This window comes from Mytilus edulis, chromosome 1 (genome assembly GCF_963676685.1).
Source record: "Mytilus edulis chromosome 1, xbMytEdul2.2, whole genome shotgun sequence".
NCBI lineage: Eukaryota > Metazoa > Mollusca > Bivalvia > Mytilida > Mytilidae > Mytilus > Mytilus edulis.
The window spans coordinates 29,310,638-29,332,428 of NC_092344.1; the positions used below are offsets into that span (position 1 = coordinate 29,310,638).

Sequence of the window (21,791 nt, forward strand, 5' to 3'; positions counted from 1 at the left end):
TAACAATAATCGTACAGGAAATACCTCATTTTTATTGGCAAAAGTCCCAGGCGTCTATGGTTTCCTTACATGCGACATCTACCGACCATTTCTCACAGGTAAATATTGATTTTGAACGTCATTGAATTTTTAAAGGTTCACATATCTATTTATTGTTATGGTCTATTATAAGTCTGAATAAAAAAAATAAAAATATGAATTGCGGATTATAAGTAATTTAAATAATATTTTCCAATTTAACGAACATGGGCTTTTTTAATTAACATTGTTGATATTTTTTAATTATTGAAACTAATATAAAATTCAAATAGTAAATTAAATTGCCATTTCATGTGATAAAACATAGACAATATCGATATATATATATATATATATATGACCGCTGTCGCTCGGGGTAAAATATTACGCATAAGGCAGCAACCATTTGATTTTCTGGGGGGGGGGGGGGGGGGGGGGGGCTATGTTTTTTCTGGACAAATTAATTTTTTTCGCGACAAGTCGAAAACATATTTTTTTCTTTCAATTTTAGCATTACATATAGTGGCAGCTGAGGGTGAAACAAACAATTTTTTTTTCTCAAAATCAAAAACAAATTATTTTTTTCTCCAAAAACTGGAAACAAACTTTTTTTTCCAAAAAAAACCATAGCGATCTCACGGTTTACAAACGCTAGGATCTAGCCCCCCTGTTCTTTTCTGTGTTTAACCTGTGTTGATTCAAATCATATATAGGCACAGCGGGAACTTTATATAAACACTTAGAATATAAAAAAAATGACAGAATTGATACGAATGTTTGATCTACAATAGTCAAACTTGAAGAGATTTCACTGCTCGTGTAAAAAATATAAAGATATATGAATATAATAGTTATATAAATGCTAACAGCGTTACCCGGGTAGTCCACTCCTTTGTTTTTAAGCCCCGATTAGTTTGCAAAAATTGTTCTGCATTTTGGTATATTATTCATTAGATCCTGAAAATTATGATTCAATTTGGTCTATATCGGTAGAAAGGCTTCAATTTTTATTCTCTCCTTCATCCTTAAATTGTGTAATTTAAAAATTAAATTGAAATTCATCCCAAATGTCTCAGGACTGCATTTCACGTTTTTCTAAAGCAAACCCCCAAAATAATTTGCAGTATGTAACCGCCAGTGGCATTATGTAAGAAAAGATTCACAGGCTAGAATTCATATGTCCTTGAAATCAAGAGAGTAGTTTGATGCGAACTGTGGGTAAAAGGATCACACAAACCACATTTACTTGTTATGCTGCAAAACAACTATAAAAATATTTCTTTTAGGTTAATAAAAAAAGCCTCTAGATCGGTTGATGGAATAACCATATACATATACAGGAGGCTTTTTCAAATGGATATCTTGTCTAACATATGGCTCGTATGAAAAACACAATTAATTGCATTCAAATTGTTTGCAAGTTTCTTTGATAATTTGTCTCAACTGATTTTAAAATTAAATTGGGATACAAAGTCATGCGCGAACAGGACCATGCACAGAATGAACGACGGGTAACGCGATCTTTATATCCCCGTTTTATGCAGTGGGTATAAAATGAAATGTCAAATAAGTACTAACATTTAGGCAAATACTTTGATAACACGGTATATCAATGAAAAGTGGCAGCGCTTCCAATGCCAAAGCAAAGAAGACTCAGTACAGATTTCACTTAGCATATATGACACTTTCTTTAATTCTCATCCATTTTCAATTATTTTCTTTCCTAAAATGATTTATACAATCTCACATTTTGAAGGGGAACGATAAGCACTGCAAAAAGTGAAAAATTCTGTGACAATAAAGTTATCTTTCAGTTAACGAAAATAAAACTATAAGAGTGAACAGATTCATTATGATGAACTATAATTATAACTGTTAATTCCCATTTATGACCATATTATTATACTGATGTACTGTAACAGTGTGTTAGATAAAATTGTAGAACAAACATGATTTTGTTGTTTAAATTGTGCTTTCCTATTCGGCCTGACTGTTTCATATAGTTTTTGTAATTTCCTATTCGGCCTGACTGTTTCATATAGTTTTTGTAATTTCCTATTCGGCCTGACTGTTTTATAGTTTTTGTGCTTTCATATTCGGCCTGACTGTTTTATATAGTTTTTGTGCTTTCCTATTCGGCCTGACTGGTTTTTTTACATGTGAATTGGCAAAAGACATCACTCAAATAATGGAAATTGCTAATAAAACAATATTATGACTACTAGAGAATTTATTGGTGTGCTCAATTAATGTTTATATGCAGCCTACTGAATTTTGGAATAAAATTAATGAAGTCTTAATTCTGTAATTCTTCCAATGTTTCATTTGTCTACCAATTTTATCCTTGGTTTAGAAAGATTTGAATGTCGATGATGTGTTACCTTTTTATTGTAAATTCCGATTTTCTGATTAATGGGTTAATAATACTTCGTAATCAATATCTGTAATGTATTGTTTACCTTATTGATTTGCATGCGTGTGTTGGAAGCGCCACCTATCATCTTACGGTTACAGCAGCTGATTACAAGATGTAGATTCATTACGGTAAGTGTGTATTTTATACATTTACATGAAATGAATTATCATTTTAACGGTTTAATTTAAATGTTTGAAAGTAAAATTATAGATTGAAATAGAGGAAACAATCTTAATTACAATTAGAAACTGGTTATTGGAACATTATTGGATTGTTTCGTGAAATATTCTGACTCATCAACATATCTTGGTACATGATAATAATTATCTGATTATACATGAAAACACTATCCTTTGTTACAGTACTAATGTGTTTGCAGATGGTTTGGTATTAAAATTGAAATAGATTTATACATTAACATATATAATTGGAAAATAGAGCATAATACGACAACCCACATATTTGTTCCAAAGATCAATAATTTAAAATTTATATTTCTGCAGATCACGATCTTCTGTGTTTTATTCTTTGAACTTTTTTTCTATATTTGTCAAAAAATATAATTTACGTCTTGGACGCATGCAACTTATCCTTATCTTATACATAGATATAAAAATGAAAGTAAGGAGGTTTAAATCGAGGTTTTAAGGTGAGCCGCAAGAATATTTCTATGCATTTTGTTTTCTTTTATACTTAAATTAAAAAAAAATATTAAGGAAACACATGAAACTATCTAACATCTATTTTATTGTTCATAAAATAAATATATACTTTAAAAATATTCAGATGCAAATCCTTTTTTTACGTGAGCCTGTGTCAAATCTTGGACCAGTGAAAGGTGTTGTTTGTGTGTAGTTTATTTTCCTGACAACTTGGACTTTATAGGTACAAGTCCCAGATGACATCGATAATTGATTGTTAACTTATATAGGGAAACGCTTATTAAATCTTGTATGTATATATATTATCATTTCAATGGACGAAAGGGTAAAATCAATGGTATTTGTGCAGTGACAATAAGCATTTAATAAGTTCAATTTATCATTCAACAAGGGAAACAACTGTTGATCAATAAATCGACATTTTCTACTGATATTAAATTACCGTGGTTAATTAATAAGTATTTAGTCGATATTTATTATAAGTAAACAGAGATGATCAGAGATAGGTTATGGTACATAGTTATATCGTATATAAGTACATTCCAGACACATTTAGATAGCTGCCATTACCTAATTATCAAGTGCTTGAACCAAAAAAAAAATCTTTTTCCTGATTTCTCCACGTCTTATACTGCAATGATGATTTCTCCAACTAAACTGCTATAATGATTCTCATTTTCTGATTTCTCCAACTATACTGCAATGATGATTTCTCCAACTATACTGCTATAATGATTCTCATTTCCTGATTTCTCCAGCTACACTGCTATAATTATTCTCATTTCCTGATTTCTCGAACTATACTGCTATAATGATTCTCATTTCCTGATTTCTCCAACTATACTGCTATAATGATTCTCATTTCCTGATTTCTCCAACTATACTGCTCTAATGATTCTCATTTCCTCATTTTTCCAACTTTACTGCTATAATGATTCTCATTTCCTGATTTCTCCAACTATACTGCTCCAATGATTCTCATTTCCTCATTTTTCCAACTTTACTGCTATAATGATTCTCATTTCCTGATTTCTCCAACTATACTGCTATAATGATTCTCATTTCCTGATGTCTCCAACTATACTGCTATAATGATTCTCATTTCCTGATTTCTTCAACTATACTGCTCTAATGATTCTCATTTCCTCATTTTTCCAACTTTATTGCTATAATGATTCTCATTTCCTGATGTCTCCAACTATACTGCTATAATGATTCTTATTTCCTGATGTCTCCAACTATACTGCAATAATGATTCTCATTTCCTGATTTCTCCAACTATACTGCAATAAAAATTCTCCCTTTTTCTGATTTCTCTAACAATACTGCTATAATGATTCTACTTTTCCTGATTTCTTCAACTATACTGCAATAATGATTCTCATTTCCTGATTTCTCCACTTATAGATTACATGTATTGGAAAAAATATTCTCCTATTCCTCAAGTTATTATTCAACTACTAGTATACTGCAATGATGAGTCTCCCTTTTCTATTTTCTGTAACTATACTGCAATTATGATTCTCATTTTCCTGATTTCTCTAAAAATACTGCAAAAATTATTCTCCTTTTCCTTATTTCTTCAACTATACTACAATACAGATTCACTTTTTTATGAATTATCCAACTAAACTGCTATGATGATTCTCTTTTTTTCTAATTTCTGTAACTATACTACAATAATGATTTTCATTTTCCTGATTTCTCTAAAAATACTGCGATGATGATTCTCCTCTCTCTGGTTTCTCCAACTATACTGCCATCGTTATTCTATTTTCTAATTTCTCCAACTATACTGTAATAAGGATTCTCCCTTTTTTCTGATTTCTCCAACTATACATCAATAATCATTCTTCATTTTCTACTGAGTCCAACTATACTGCAATAAAGATACTTCATTTTCTATTTCTCCCGTAAACTTCAAAAATGATTCTCCTATTGCTGCATTCTCCAACTAAACTGCTAAAATGATTCTCATTTCCTGATTTCTCCAACTATACTGCTATAATGATTATCATTTCCTGATGTCTCCAACTATACTGCTATAATGATTCTCATTTCCTGATTTCTCCAACTATACTGCTATAATGATTCTCATTTCCTGATTTCTCCAACTATACTGCTATAATGTTTCTCATTTCCTGATTTCTTCAACTATACTGCTCTAATGATTCTCATTTCCTGATTTTTCCAACTATACTGCTATAATGATTCTCATTTCCTGATGTCTCCAACTATACTGCTATAATGATTCTTATTTCCTGATGTCTCCAACTATACTGCAATAATGATTCTCATTTCCTGATTTCTCCAACTATACCGCAATAAGAATTCTCCCTTTTTCTGATTTCTCTAACAATACTGCTATAATGATTCTACTTTTCCTGATTTCTTCAACTATACTGCAATAATGATTCTCGTTTCCTGATTTCTCCACTTATAGATTGCATATATTGGAAAAAATATGCTCCTATTCCTCAAGTTATTATTCAACTACTAGTATACTGCAATGATGAGTCTCCCTTTTCTAATTTCTGTAACTATACTGCAATTATGATTCTCATTTTCCTGATTTCTCTAAAAATACTGCAAAAATTATTCTCCTTTTCCTTATTTCTTCAACTATACTACAATACAGATTCACTTTTTTATGAATTATCCAACTAAACTGCAATGATGATTCTCTTTTTTTCTAATTTCTGTAACTATACTACAATAATGATTCTCATTTTCCTGATTTCTTTAAAAATACTGCGATGGTGATTTTCCTCTCTCTGGTTTCTCCAACTATACTGCCATCGTTATTCTATTTTCTAATTTCTCCAACTATACTGTAATAAGGATTCTCCCTTTTTTCTGATTTCTCCAACTATACATCAATAATCATTCTTTATTTTCTGCTGAGTCCAACTATACTGCAATAAAGATTCTTCATTTTCTTATTTCTCCCGTAAACTTCAATAATGATTCTCCTATTGCTGCATTCTCCAACTATACTACAAAAATGATTCTCATTTCCTGATTTCTTCAACTATTCTGAAATTATATGATTATCCTTTTCTTGGATTCTCCAACTATACTGCAATCCTGATTATCCTCTTCCTGAATTCTATTTGTACTATACTAAATATTCTTTCCCTGAATTATCCAACCAGATACTGAAATAATGTTTCCCCTTTTCCTGATTTTTCCAACTAAAATGCAATAATGATTCTCCTTTTTCCTGATTTCTCCAACTATACTGCAATCATAATTCTCCTTTTTTCTGATTTCTCCAACTATACCTCTTTGATGATTCTCCTTTTCCTGGTTTCTCCATTTATACTGCAATCGTTATTCTATATTCTAATTTCTCCAACTATAGACTGCAATAAGAATTCTCCCTTTTTCTGATTTCTCCAACAATACTGCAATGATGCTTCTCCTTTTGCTGGTTTCTCCAACTAAACTTGTCTTGAACAATAATGGTTCTCCTTTTTCTGCATTCTCCACTATACTACAAAAATGATTCTCATTTCTCGATTTCTTCAACTATTCTGAAATTATGATTCTCCTCTTCCTGAATTCTCCAACTATATTGAAATAATGATTCCCCTTTTCCTAATTTCTCCAACTATATATACCGCAGTCCTGATACTCTTTTTCCTGAATTCTCCAACAATATGCAATAATGATTCTCCTTTTCCTGATTTCTCCAACTATACAGCAATAATTATTCTTCATTTTCCCGTAGTTCCAACTATACAGCAATAAGAATTTTTCATTTCCTATTCATTTCTCCAACTATCCTGCCATAATGAGTCTTCTTTTCCTGAATTGGGGAATATTTTTGTTTAAACACGGTTGAACTCTATACTAAAATTTAAAATAGCACATACAATAATACTTTATTCAAGAGCAAAACAGCTTAAAAGGAGACTATTTCTTTTTGTTCTCTATTGTTAGTATTTCCCAAATATTTCGCTGTGCCCTTTTCGCTATTGACCACTTCGATGAACGTAATAGAAATCTATTTATAACGGTAAACTATTTTTAAGTCCGGGATTTCTTTACCATAAATTTTTGCGGTGATATCGTTCGTAACTTAAAATACGATCAATGTTGGCTTATAAGTCATTATTCTCACCGGTTACCAATTAAAGTAAACATGGCAGTCAGATCTATGGATATATTACATATATCGGTATTCTTAACATTGTTTGATTGTCAAAAGATGTATTTGGGACGTTGGTTTTTAAATGTTTCTCTTTTTTTCCCTGCATGTGACGTTTTATAGCTAACTGTATTATACATGTTTTTTATCAATATTTAAGACCGTATGGTGGCCTATTGTTGTTTATTTCCTTGTGGTGGAAAGTTGTCTCATTGTCAATTACAGTTACCTCTCCATAGAAATAGGAAGCAAAGAAAAAAACATAACACTATCACTTTAGTTAGACAGGGATAAAAAAGCTCATCATCATAAAGTTGAAATAGTATTACTGAAATATGGTTTAAAATGATTAAATATGAATTGACAACATTTTATTTATTAACAGAGCTTAAAAAGATGTAACACATTGGGGACACAATGGACAATGCTTCATTGTGGGGAGTCATTATTTTACTCCCAATATGGGCAGCTCTTGCAGATCAAGGTAAGTTGTCATTGTTGGGAGACATAATTATAAAAAAAACGGAAATTCGAACTGATGAATGATAACACACCTAGTGTGAAAAAAATGGGATGTGGCCTATATATTCGCGAATGAGATCACGGTAACATTTGCAATGCCAAAATAAACATAAGACATCTAGAGGGTTAACAATACATAGTAACTGCTGTCTACGTTATATACTTTTAGTTTCTCAATCCGGTCACTGGCAATTATAACTCAATTTCTAGCTGTAGCATGTTCTCCTCGATTTCGACCGGGTTAAGCCAAAGACTTTAGAATTTGTAACATCTGCTTCTTCGATCATGCAGCAAGCAACATTAAGGAGTAAGACCATAGACTGGTCGGCTAGGAGTCAGAGTAAGGTAATATGTCTCCCATCGGAATGTGTCATTGTGAACTAGCACATTTAAAAAAATCCGGCATAGAGTGTCGGCGTAGGATAAAGCAGTGTTAATATGATATAACTTTAACATGTGCTCCGTCTTGAATATGCATTTAATTTGCCACTGGACGTTAAACATGTAGCCATCTAGCGTCATCAACGTAGTCATCATCCTCATCATTTACCTGTATCATCCATAATGTTAAGGTTATGACACTTGTGACACGTGTAAATCCTTTATCTGAAAGACTTCCATCAAAAAGCGTGTGCACTCTTGTTAAGGTATCATTGATTTCTCAACCTTGATCAATATGTCTTAAAGGTTTTTGAAAGAAAAGGACACCAAAATAAATAGAATAATAGAACACACAGAGCCCGATTAAATGAGTTTCATTGCTTCTTCAATTGGACATTTTAATTAGTGATCCTTACACCCCACCCCATTCAAAAAGAAGAGAGACCCTCCCCCTGATGGATACTTACAAATATGTTGTACTATTTTACAGCATTATACATGGACACCTATGGACATTGCAATATGGATGGATATTATCCAATCAGTGACGAGACCGTTACCCTGAGCGGCAGGGGAGGGGGACAGGCATATAAGACAATGATTTGTGTTATCAAATTCAGGGCTGAAAGAGATGAACAAATCTGCATCATCTTTGATGAAATGAGTATCAAGGAAAGAGGAACTCATCTCTCGATCTTTGACGGCCAGTTATCCAGTGGTAAACCTAAGGTATATTATCCTCTTATTCGTATATAAGCTGAATGTTACTACATTCGGCATACAGACACTTCTTTATGACAGATTGTCTTAATTCGTACGTATGATTTGGTTTTTTTTAAACCTGCTCACTCTGCGTGTGACAAAGGAGAAGGTTCACGAAGGGTTAAAATTGGCCCTGATTTTTTTTTTATGTTTTTAAAATTAGGCAAACAAATTACAAATTTCACATAGAAATACCTGTGATAATACTATTAAGACAAAAATATATTTTTCTGGCACTTTACTTTACAATTTATGAAGCTATGACCACTTAAATAAACATTATTTGTATTTAAAGGTCAATTTTGGTACTTTTTTCCCAAAATTTTAATTGTTTTTAACATAATTAACCTTGGCCTCCATCCACGATCCAAAATGTTTTAATATTGATGAATTCTATATATATCAAAATTGGAATCTTTTGGTTACAACACATTTTGGATCGTAGGTGGCGACCAAGATGTTTCTAAAGCTTTAAGGTCTGAAACTTTGCACAAAATCATCATATTTTGACAAAATGACCAAAATGGGCTTACTTTTGAGAATATTGTGTACTTTTATGAAAAGAACTGGTGTATTTAGCATTACGACTTTTTAAATAGACCCATTTACGAACCAAATTGTGACCTTTTTGGTGTTTTATGATAAAGTTGATATTTAAGGCCGTTTTGTGTCATAAGTGAATATATAGATGATATTTTCAGACACTTTTAAAAAACTAAATTTTAGAATGATAATCCTGCATTATAATTTAATCTTTTACTGTTTTATAAAATTATATGCAAAATTTTAATGCATTGATATTTTTATTCATAATCAAAACGTTTAGAAAATATGTCCCCATATTGTTTTTTTTATTACCTACTTTAAAGCAACTGTTTTATTATCGAGAGCTTGTGTTTCCTGTGTTTGTCAAAGACATTTCATAATTCGCCTTTTCAGAAACTAGAGGACTATGGGTAATCTCATTGTTCGTACATCAAAATGAAAATAACGTTACGTCATTGGTTACATTTCAATTGTTTAGAACATTTTTAACCTAGCACAACGTTGTGGTGTACGCTTCCATATATTACCCATAATGCATTAGATTCCTAAACGGCGAATTGCATTGTCTTTAGAAGAAAATAACTGAAATTTTGTATCCTTGTGCCTCTTTAGTCTCCTCAAAACCAAGAATAAAATTGTTGTGACCTTATGTTATCATTTGATTTAACACTGTTTATCTTTTCTTAAGAATTTGAATGTTATATCTAGATATGCTTTGATGAACTGAGCTACAATGAATTTTAAAAAATGTGATAGTATTTGTAAATCATCAACTGAAAAGGAGAATTGGAAGATCCATACCCACATCATTATATATATACAATCCTATTGTACCTTTATAAACCCTAAAACTTTATTTAAAACAATGCAGGTATGAAGAAAAATCTGAATGATTATGTAACAAGTTTGTAAAAATATCCTTTAGTAATATTAACATTGTCAATAATGATTTCTATGTTTCAGTACAACTTCGGACAGCGGAGTTCAGCCTCTAGTTTGTGTAGTACGGGAAGATACCTTACAGTAAAACTGGAGAAGGAAAATTACAAATCAACTAATTTTCAGTTTAAATTAAGAATTTTAGAGGAAAGTCAAAGTAAGAAGCAGACTAGTAAATTATTTAGAACTGCAAGTACATGTACATGTATGTAGCTTAGAACGACACTTGGCTGTAAAATAATGAGAAAATTTAAATAAAACATAATTTTTAGTTTATTACGGAACCCCAATCCTAGAACCGCCCTGTATTTAATATTTTGCCATGGTGTCATGAAATGTGTCCCCAAATTATTGGCAGACCAACACGTGAAGTACATTGACAACTCTGTCATTAAAGAATACATATTTAGAATATCATATGCAATGATAGATTAAACAAAATCGCTAAATTGTAAAATTACATTCAGGGGTATGTCTAAGATTTGGGGTTCGAATGTGAAGGAAAATTAGGCGAGGGTACCATATTGTCTTCAGCAGGCCCAGTAAGCTTCATTCAGGATACATGTTTTCTGATCTTTGAATCATCTCTCCATCTGGTACTTGAAAAAAACCTCATCATATTAAAAGGGCACTAATTAGCTAAAATTAAAAACGATGAAAATATGATTTATTTATTTTTTAATTAAAACAAAATGCATGTATACTTAATATATATTTAGCTATTATCAGTAAGTCTGGTTCGATTTCACATTTTTATGATGTATTTCAGCTGATGGTTTAATAAACGGTTTAAATGGTTTTGTGATGTCTGTTGGAGTAATAATTGCTATCATTATTTGTGTTGTGGTGCTGATCACAGTTTTTGCCGTTGTTATCGTCTGTTGCTGTTGTAAAACAGGCGGGATAAACCAGTCTAAAGGAATAAAGATGAATCGACAATCAGGACCACAACAAGGGTGTAGTACTCAACGTCCAGCTCCATCAGGTTATTACATTTTTTTATCATATATTTAGTACAAAATACAGCTATTTTGTATATGTAATAAAGGTTCGTTTTTCCAGTCTGTATCACCTACCCTGTATCGCATACCCCGTATCGCATAGCTAAACCCGTATCGCATACCCCGTATCGCATAGCTAAACCCGTATCGCATACCCCGTATCGCATGGTAAAACCCGTATCGCATACCTTTTTTTTTTTTTTTTTACATGAAGTCAGTTTTTTTGTTGTTTTTTTTGGCTTAAGAAAAAATTTCCTCAAAATATTTTTTTTAATGACGTCATTGTTTTGTATGTAACGTCACGAACGTCAAGTTTTCATATTGTATGTGACGTCACGAACATCAAGTTTTCACAACATATTTTTGGGCACACTAAGTGCAACTATAAAAAATACAAAACACTCAAATAAATACAATAATAAACAAAATATTTTTAAAACAACAGATTGTTAGGTAACCCAGGTGCTTCGTATAATTAACTGAGCAGTTATTTTAAGGCTTTGAAACAAGACAAAAGCAGGACTGATGGTAACCCAGTGCTATGGATCAGAAAACAGTTCATAAAATATAATACTCTTCTGTTGAAATATATGATAAAGCGTATAATACATGGCAAAATCCGTATCACATGCCGTATCACCCTCGACCAATATCATCCCTCGGGCCTAAAGGCCCTTGGGCTGATATTGATGTCTCGGGATGATACGACATATGATACGGATTTTGCCATGTATTATTCTCTATATATTGATTATACCTTTGCATGCTTTGAAAATAAAACCCTACAATACGTTTTTTTCCCTGATATTCCACACAAAAACCGGTTTTTAACGTTTCCATTTTCCGTTTTCATTTCCATTCCGTTTGTTGTGATGCTTCAGTTTAGTTCTGTTCGTTTGTTACACTCAAAACACCACTCATTCATAAACGTATAACGTTTGGTAGTCTAGATCATTCTAGTTGTATTGTGTTTTACTATAAAAAATGAATGAAATTTATAACGCAATGTTTTAAAGGGAAAAATCAAAGACTTGCAACATAAATTCATTTCGTGGTAAGGGTTATTTCTCAGTTACTATAAGTAATATGTGGAGTGATTATAATGATGTACTTCTCCATCTGGAAGGGTTCATCTGACATTGACTTCATTTGTATTGCTGTTTGGCTAATTGGCAAATGTGCAGTTCTAAGATTACATTGAAGGTCACTGAAGCTGCTAAATTGTATTATAGTTTCTTACATGCAAACTTGTAGGTTGCCATTAGAAACCTGTTTTTTTATAAAGTGATAAAAACTAAACCGACAAAAAAGACATTTTTTGTACAATCTCTTAAAGGCTCCTAACCAGTTAAATAATGCAGTAACGGACAAAAAATATAACAAAAAAATAGTAGGTCGAGATAACATACATGTAAATTTATAACATATCCTCAGAATTACAAATAAACAGTATTTATCTCAAGTTCTCTTAACCTATCAATCTTGAAGCACTTATTGTAGTAGTGAAACATTTTCAATAATTGGTGTAGTAGACAACATGCACTGATTGTATAAGATATATTTCACAAAGCAGAAGACCTTTATATTTCATATTTTGTTTACAGATGCTATAATGTTATGAAATGTTCATTTGCCAAATGTCCATTGTCTTTGACCTCATTTTCATGATTCGCACTTTTAGAAGTGTTTGTCTGTATTTGAGATACTATAGTACTCTAAAACTATAAGCAATAGGTAAACTGCATTTAGTGTTTAGAATTATATTATTGTAAGATGTACCCGTCTGTCGTGTTTGGTTCATTTCACCTTGACCTCATGTCTGTTTGACACGATAAATGGGTCCTTGACCTCAATTTCACAAATATTAAGTATTCATATAATTTCATTTTCTCAGATACTATAAAACAATAGGCAATTATATTTGATGTATGGAATGATTGTAATAAGTAATTAACTACAGTTAAACCTTGATCTTAATAGACTTTTTACCTATAATGGTTAACTTTTACAGATTGTGACTTGGATGGAGAGCTGTCTCATTGGCACTTCTTCTTATATCTATCTAAATGTAATCATAATAATTAAAACTAGTGAGACATTTCAGCGTGTGCACTCGTGTTTTTATCTCGCTGCATCATTTATGTTAGTATTTTATGTTTGTTTCACAGGAGTCCTAAATGTCCATGCGGGCTAATGCTATCACTTGGCATCCGTCATCGTTTAAATTATGTTACCAAAGACTTTTCCCTCTAAAACTACCGAATCAACCATTGGATGACCCCAAAGGAGTTATGGTCCTTAGATGATGATGCGTTTGTTATTTATCTCAAGAACTATCAATTGTAAACAGCAAATATGATCAGCAATACCGGTATACAAAAAGCCAATATAGGTAAAACCGTTAGATGGGTCCTTAAGGAGTTGTTGCTCTTAATAATTCTTATTAGTTTGCAAATTATCTTGAAAACTATTATAAATCAGTAAAAAGTGTAAACAGCCTTAATGATCAGATTAACAACAGCTACCAAATTGCCACTATTGCTGAAACCATTGGATGACTCCTTAACGTGTTATTACCCTTGAAGGAAGACTCTTGACTTACATGTGTGTTCATGTTAATTTGCATTAAAGATAGCCTAGGGATAAACTGCACTACTAAAGTGATCACAATACAAGATTTAGGAAAAGAAAAATAACCAATTACAATAAAGTTAGAAATTAATCTTATATTTGCATACTACTATAACAGATAATAACTTTACAAGGTGAACGATTCAGGCTCTGAGAAGCCTCTTGTTTTGTTTATTTTAGTTGCATAATTGTTTTTGTTTATTTAGTTTGTGTTGGACCTTGCAGTTGTATGTTGTGCTATTTATTTCTAGTGTGTTTTACATTAGTAAGTAGATAAGACTTATTGGTAAAAGTGCATCTAACATTGCATGTTTTTATTCACTGCATGATCTTAGTGTGTTTTATCTGTGTTATTTCATTCAAATGTAAAGTTTACGATAATTTAGATTTTCTATTGGCCTTTAGGAAAGGGGAGGCGTACACAACGGTTTTAGAAAAAAAGAAATAACAATTATTTGGCCATTTATTTGCGAATCTGTATATGCGGGCATTTTTTATATAAGTGATCTATATAATACATGTAAGCTTTCAATCATGTTAAACATTATGTATACGTATAATAACTAGTAGTGCAAAAATTTACACAAACAAAAATGAAATAAATTACAGCATGTAAGGAGAAATTAAATGATGAGAAAATAATGAGCATCTGAAGATCAGAGGTTATCAAATCTTAGATCGTGACAGGTGCGTGTCTTTGACCCGTGGTCAAACTATAAATACTACTAAGATAACAACAATCCTCCTATAATGCAACATTTGGACACAGGTGCGTGTCTTTGACACACGTGGTCGTTTTGGTGTACTACTAACATAACAACAATCCTCCTATAATGCAACATTTGGACACAGGTGCGTGTCTTTGACACACATGGTCGTGTTGGTGTACTACTAACATAACAACAATCCTCCTATAATGCAACATTTGGACACAGGTGCGTGTCTTTAACACACGTGGTCGTTTTGGTGTACTACTAACATAACAACAATCCTCCTATAAAGCAACATTTGGACACAGGTGCGTGTCTTTAACACACGTGGTCGTTTTGGTGTACTACTAACGTAACAACAATCCTCCTATAATGCAACATTTGGACACAGGTGCGTGTCTTTAACACACATGGTCGTTTTGGTGTACTGCTAACATAACAACAATCCTCCTATAATGCAACATTTGGACACAGGTGCGTGTCTTTGACACACGTGGTCGTTTTGGTGTACTACTAACATAACAACAATCCTCCTATAATGCAACATTTGGACACAGGTGCGTGTCTTTGACACACGTGGTCGTTTTGGTGTACTACTAACATAACAACAATCCTCCTATAATGCAACATTTGGACACAGGTGCGTGTCTTTAACACACGTGGTCGTTTTGGTGTACTACTAACATAACAACAATCCTCCTATAATGCAACATTTGGACACAGGTGCGTGTCTTTGACACACATGGTCGTGTTGGTGTACTACTAACATAACAACAATCCTCCTATAATGCAACATTTGGACACAGGTGCGTGTCTTTAACACACGTGGTCGTTTTGGTGTACTACTAACATAACAACAATCCTCCTATAATGCAACATTTGGACACAGGTGCGTGTCTTTGACACACATGGTCGTGTTGGTGTACTACTAACATAACAACAATCCTCCTATAATGCAACATTTGGACACAGGTGCGTGTCTTTAACACACGTGGTCGTTTTGGTGTACTACTAACATAACAACAATCCTCCTATAAAGCAACATTTGGACACAGGTGCGTGTCTTTGACACACATGGTCGTGTTGGTGTACTACTAACATAACAACAATCCTCCTATAATGCAACATTTGGACACAGGTGCGTGTCTTTAACACACGTGGTCGTTTTGGTGTACTACTAACATAACAACAATCCTCCTATAATGCAACATTTGGACACAGGTGCGTGTCTTTAACACACGTGGTCGTTTTGGTGTACTACTAACATAACAACAATCCTCCTATAATGCAACATTTGGACACAGGTGCGTGTCTTTGACACACATGGTCGTTTTGGTGTACTACTAACATAACAACAATCCTCCTATAATGCAACATTTGGACACAGGTGCGTGTCTTTGACACACATGGTCGTTTTGGTGTACTACTAACAGAACAACAATCCTCCTATAATCCAACATTTGGACACAGGTGCGTGTCTTTGACACACGTGGTCGTTTTGGTGTACTACTAACATAACAACAATCCTCCTATAATGCAACATTTGGACACAGGTGCGTGTCTTTAACACACGTGGTCGTTTTGGTGTACTGCTAACATGACAACAATCCTCCTATAAAGCAACATTTGGACACAAGTGCGTGTCTTTCAAGTTTGACACACATTTAGTCCATAGTGTAGACAGTGTATAACTTTTTTAATACAATTTCCAATTTTATTTAATTATTTTTTATACATGGAATATTAGGTAAGGGGATGAAATCATTTTTAAATATAAACAGGTGATGAATTTTTAGGTGTTTTAAGTACTGATTTGGTCCAGTCAAAAATGTCAAAAATTACTAGTCTAGTATGTCACAAGTTGTTAAGCTATAAAAAAAACCACCTTAACATTCGTATAGGAGCATAAAGCATAAAAAAGCATAAAAGATTTATTTAAAGTCGGTTATACATATAACAATACAACATAAGCTCTGTAGAGCTTTTATCCGACATACATATAAGACAAGCACAATACATAAAACACATAAAACATGCAAAATAAATAATGTTATCAAGCACAACAATTAATTAGCACAATTAAAGCATATAAGCAAACATAAAATGCAGATAAACTAACATTCATGCAATAGCAATTATAAAGCACTAAAAGTAATCCAAGCATTAAGAACACAAATAAAATTCGTATTTTTAGTTAAAGCTTGTAGACTCTTCTTTAATTTTGATATTATTTGTCCCAAAATTAGTACACTACATTGTAAAGATGCGATTGTGTTTAACTTGAATGTATTGTCTAACTTGAAATGCACTACGATTTAACTGTGTTCTCGGGCAAGTAGATTATTCAACTAACCGAAACACAATGACTTTGATTAATCTGCCTTGAAATGAGTTGTTTAATAGTTGTTTAATGATCATGTCAAAATACAATGATTGTATACACACAAAACATCAGTTTACCTGCAAAGAAGGGAGCACCATATTATTATAGATACCTGATAGTCATAATTTGAACATTCACAATTTATAATTGTTTTCAGGTTGAATCACTACATTTTTGTTTGAGATAGATTTTTCAAACCTTCGGACATATTAGATATGGATATAAACTATCTTTATAACCATTAATTTAACAGGCGATAAAAAAATACGAATTTCAATGCAGTTTAAGGTAAAACCCCGGGTATCCAACTTCCTTATCATGGAAAGTAAAAGGGTGTCTAGTCCCTGTTTTCACTGCTCTACGATGACTTCTTGCAAGTAGATATGGATCACGGAGAGGCCTGAATTATTTCGGTTATTCCTTAAATGAATATTAATGTTGTGGTATTATTTGAATTTGCATTGCCGTTTGTGACATACTGTTAACCAATTTATTATGTATGCTGTATGATAATTAAACAATATTTTGAAATTTTGAATTACACAGAATTGTTTATTTTTTTCTAGCTCCCCCAGTGCAGGACTATGGACATGATGGATATCATTCCGTGCCAATACAAGACGGTGAACCTCCGCCGGCGTACTCTGAACAACCACCACCATACACAACTGCGGATATTCCGTCTTGACGAATCAAAAGTTGCCATCTTTTGTAATGTGTTGTCTAAGTAGAATACTTTTAACTGGTTATTTTTGTAAATCAGGGAGATATTTATTATCCTAGAGCATATTTATTATCCTAGTCTAAGAGAATATTTATTTAATATTATGAAACCATGTTATCTAGGATAACACACAAATGAACTTATCTTAAAATTGAAACTCAGCATCTTCCTTAATTAAGAAACATATTTTTATATGTAATAGTTCAACATATACATATTTATATTTAAATATAAAGAGAGATAAGGGTAGCACAACCGTTAGTGTCAAATTTTGGTGTCGCCTGACTGCAAAGCTTTAGCGACGAAGGGATCATCTCTTCACATTATGATCACCTCTTCACATTATGATCATCTCTTCACATTATGATCATCTCTTCACATTATGATCATCTCTTCACATTATGATCACCTCTTCACATTATGATCACCTCTTCACATTTTAAAGTATCACATATGTTGATTTGTTTTTTCGTCATTCCTGTCAAAGTTTTTCTATCTGCAACTCTTGAAAAAATTATAGCTTGTCATATTTTCAAAATTACCTGCACTGATTCATCTGCAGCCATTGTTCACATGTTATTCTACATCTTGTTGATTATTGTGTTAACCATAACATGGACGTTTCCATTTTTGCCTATACTATATGATGACAGCAAGCAACACGTGTCTTCTATGAAAGCCTCTTATTTTTTATCATTAAGTACAGATTATTATGTTTCGATCAATAATCATGTGTGGTCCCTTTCGTCATTTGCTTGTGTTCGCAGATAACGGACTATCTCCATTATATTAAACGCATCAAACTTGGATAAAGATACATGTGTTTGTTTGTTTAGTTGAGTCGGTAAAAGGATCTGATTTTTTTCTTTAAAATGTGAACTTTAGTAAAACAACTGAACATTCATATTTTGGCCTTAATAGTTGTGATAAATAATTATGCGTGTAAAATGTTTTCTTAACTGTATTTATTACGGATGAGTATTATTCTAGTCACTGAAGGTATATTAGTAGTTTGTATTTTAGTAGAAACCAATTGACTTTCGAATCTTTTCCCTAGTATTGCCAGTTTTTGATATAGCCGGAAGTCAGTCGTTCTCTCCGGGCACTCCGGCGTTCTCTAACAATAAAAAATGGCCGCCACGATTAAATCCAATATTACTGAAGGTGGCGTTAAAAAACAACAATCAAACAACCAATCGAATCTTTTTCTTCATGCATAAAGTACATTGTTGTAATTGTCTTGTGCCATCATATTTCACTGAATCTTTGTGCCATCCATGACAGAATAAAATAGTTTGTTTTAATATTGACCCTTAATTGATACATTCCGTATGGAAATTTCCAGGGTCCTGAAATGTGCATTTTACTTGGTTAAAATTATTATATCCCTAATTTTAAATCGTTTATAGGTATAATTTACAAAATTTAGAGCTTTATACTTTAAGATGAAATTAGGTAAATATTCCTGTCAAAATCATTTTTTTCCAGTCTCGAGCAGATATCAATACGGACGGGTCATGCAAGCTCTGGTCTTCTTGCCTTTTTTGCTACGTTTGTACTTCTATTTGACCGCTTTGAAAAATTCCTAAATGGGTTTTCCTGCTTCTGTTGACACTTGATATACTATTTGTGCTTCTTTATTGTTTATTTATGTTTGCTTTTATTAATATTAATTTATAAGTTGTGTTTTGTTGATGTTTACGATTAGTGCAATAGATATAATAGTAAGGACATGTGATATTAATTATTTAATATAGAATTATGTATTTCTACACAAATATTTATTTAACTTTATACTAAGTTTGTTATTGTCCTAAGCTATAGGTATATGTAAGACAGGTAATTGAGGTCATAATAAAAAAAAATCTAGATTTTCATAAACCCATCCAAAAATTTTCCGACAAAAAAATAAGTTTTATTCCTAAATATTTTCTTTCAGTTTGCTTGAGGTTTTACCAGAAGTGGTTTAAAAAAAGAGAATAATTCTACAATCGCCCATCTCGATTATACAAAGAAGCTGAATGTGAATCTAGAAGTTTTCTATAATGACCTTACTGTATGATATGATTGTAATAAAAAAAATAGGATGAATTCATTGTTTTCTTTACTTGCTTCAGTGGAATATTTATATGCGATATATCCTCATTTACACCGAATACAACACGCTACTATACTCGGAACACAACAACATGTATCAACCAACAATATGACATGCATGGTATGCACCAGCTGTTCCCAAGAATAAAACAAGCATAGACAACACTTACAAGTTAGGAGGGTTCAAAACCTAATTATTCCACTTAAGTTCCTAAAAGGATAAAAGATATTTATTACATTTTTAACATGGCTCACACACTGAATCATCTTGCTATGCTTTAATGAACATTGAGTTTTATGTTGAAAGTCTTCGAAAATGAGGTGATCCTATAGGGTTTACAACAAACGAGTATTGATCAGTATTGCCAATGATCAATAAAAGCAAGTCTGATGAACACTCGTAACTGGAAGCGATTTTTGAATTTTATTTTTAAAAATGTATGTCTTAAAATAAACGACTTTGCACAAAAGAGGATGAAATGAATATTCTGCAACATAAAATGTAGGGTAGTCGAGGATGCAAGTGTGTTCAAAAGTGAAAAAGTTCTGTAATTGAGAACAGAAATCGTAAGTCTCAGTTTTATCATTACATGTATTTAAAGAGACAAAGATGATTTGTTCGTCTTGAATACAGTGCAGTTAACAGTTATTATGGTTATATAAGTTGATGGGGAATGTGTTCATAGGGACAAAGATGATGCCCCCGCTAGCATATAACATTATTAAGGGACTTAACTCAAGAACTAAAAGTGACGCTTCAAAAATTTGAAATTAAACTGGGTTACGTGGTAATAAGCATTATATATACATTTCATTAAATTTAGTTTAGACTAACTTAAGTTAGAGAACGAAAACAAAATATCATAAAGGGTTATAAAGGGACAAAACTGAAGAACATTTATTTAATCAAAGTGCATGCACCGAAGTTTAATTATTTAAATATTGTTTTCATATTTTAAGTGAACATTGCATTGTATAAAGCATTGGTTGCAGTTGATGTTTTTTTTAAATTAATTTTTACATTGCTGTTATCTCCCTTTGTCCATAAAAGAGGGACGAAAGATACCAGAGGGACAGTCAAACTCATAAATCGAAAATAAACTGACAACGCCATGGCTAAAAATGAAAAGGACAAACAGACAAACAATAGTACACATGATACAACATAGAAAACTAAAGAATAATTGTCGTTGGTTAATATTAATTTTTGAAATCGGAGTTATCTTCCTTTGTTCATAATTGTGGTTAAAATTGATTTACAAAATTAGAGTTATCTTCCTTTGTCCATAATTGTAGTTGGTTAAAAAAAAATTAAATCTGAGTTATCTTCATTTGTCCATAATTGAAGTTGAAAATTAATATTAACAATTACATTATTGATATTTTTAGAACAGATATTGAATTCCGATTTTTTTCCTTTTTAAGGAGCACAACTATTAAACAGTTGAAGTGACACCACCAAAAGTCCAACCTGATCTGTATTTTGTGGTTATAAGCATTGTGTACAAGTTTAATAACACTTAAAATAACATCAAGATCGGAAGCAAAAAAAAATAAGCATTCGTTTTTATTTGCAAAGGTACATAACTCAACAATGGTAAATGTGATGCCACCAAAATTCAAATTTGATCTGTGTTTTGTGGTAATAAGCATTTTGTATGAGTGTCATAACATTCGGTTGTAGCAAACTAAAGTTAGAAAACGGAAACAAATGTTGGGACGTACGTACAGACGGACAAGGGTAAATCTTAATGCCCCCTCCGCTACTGGGGGTGGGGGAGGGGCATGAAAAGTACGCTTTAAAATGTTTTCGTGTCTGGACACCCCTCCAGCAAAAAGAAACTTT

General features: G+C 32.2%; 1 protein-coding gene across 5 annotated transcripts; it reads left to right on the top strand.

Annotated features, from left to right (window-relative positions):
• Position 1: 1 nt before the first annotated feature.
• On the top strand, positions 2-19,939 carry LOC139529025 (uncharacterized). 5 transcript variants are annotated; one of them, XM_071325269.1, is made up of 7 exons: positions 2-98; positions 7,635-7,733; positions 8,643-8,881; positions 10,424-10,556; positions 11,169-11,384; positions 14,238-14,296; positions 17,691-19,939. In XM_071325269.1, the coding sequence occupies exons 2-7, from the start codon at positions 7,667-7,669 to the stop codon at positions 17,853-17,855; spliced, it is 879 nt and encodes a 292-aa protein (XP_071181370.1). In that variant the 5' UTR covers positions 2-98; positions 7,635-7,666; the 3' UTR covers positions 17,856-19,939. The 5 variants fall into 5 exon arrangements, with proteins under 5 accessions (XP_071181370.1, XP_071181394.1, XP_071181364.1 ...); XM_071325263.1 differs by lacking the exon at positions 2-98 and adding an exon at positions 2,438-2,562; XM_071325276.1 differs by lacking the exon at positions 2-98 and adding an exon at positions 2,438-2,562 and having other exon boundaries at positions 14,283-14,296.
• The last annotated feature ends 1,852 nt before the right edge of the window (positions 19,940-21,791 follow it).

Excerpts from the sequence above, each read along its gene's own strand:
- LOC139529025 (XM_071325269.1), top strand. The coding sequence starts at position 7,667 with ATGGACAATGCTTCATTGTGGGGAGTCATTATTTTACTCCCAATATGG. Across the intron at positions 10,557-11,168 it reads AATTTTAGAGGAAAGTCAAA|CTGATGGTTTAATAAACGGT; the intron begins GTAAGAAGCAGA and ends GATGTATTTCAG. Across the intron at positions 14,297-17,690 it reads TTCTAGTGTGTTTTACATTA|CTCCCCCAGTGCAGGACTAT; the intron begins GTAAGTAGATAA and ends ATTTTTTTCTAG.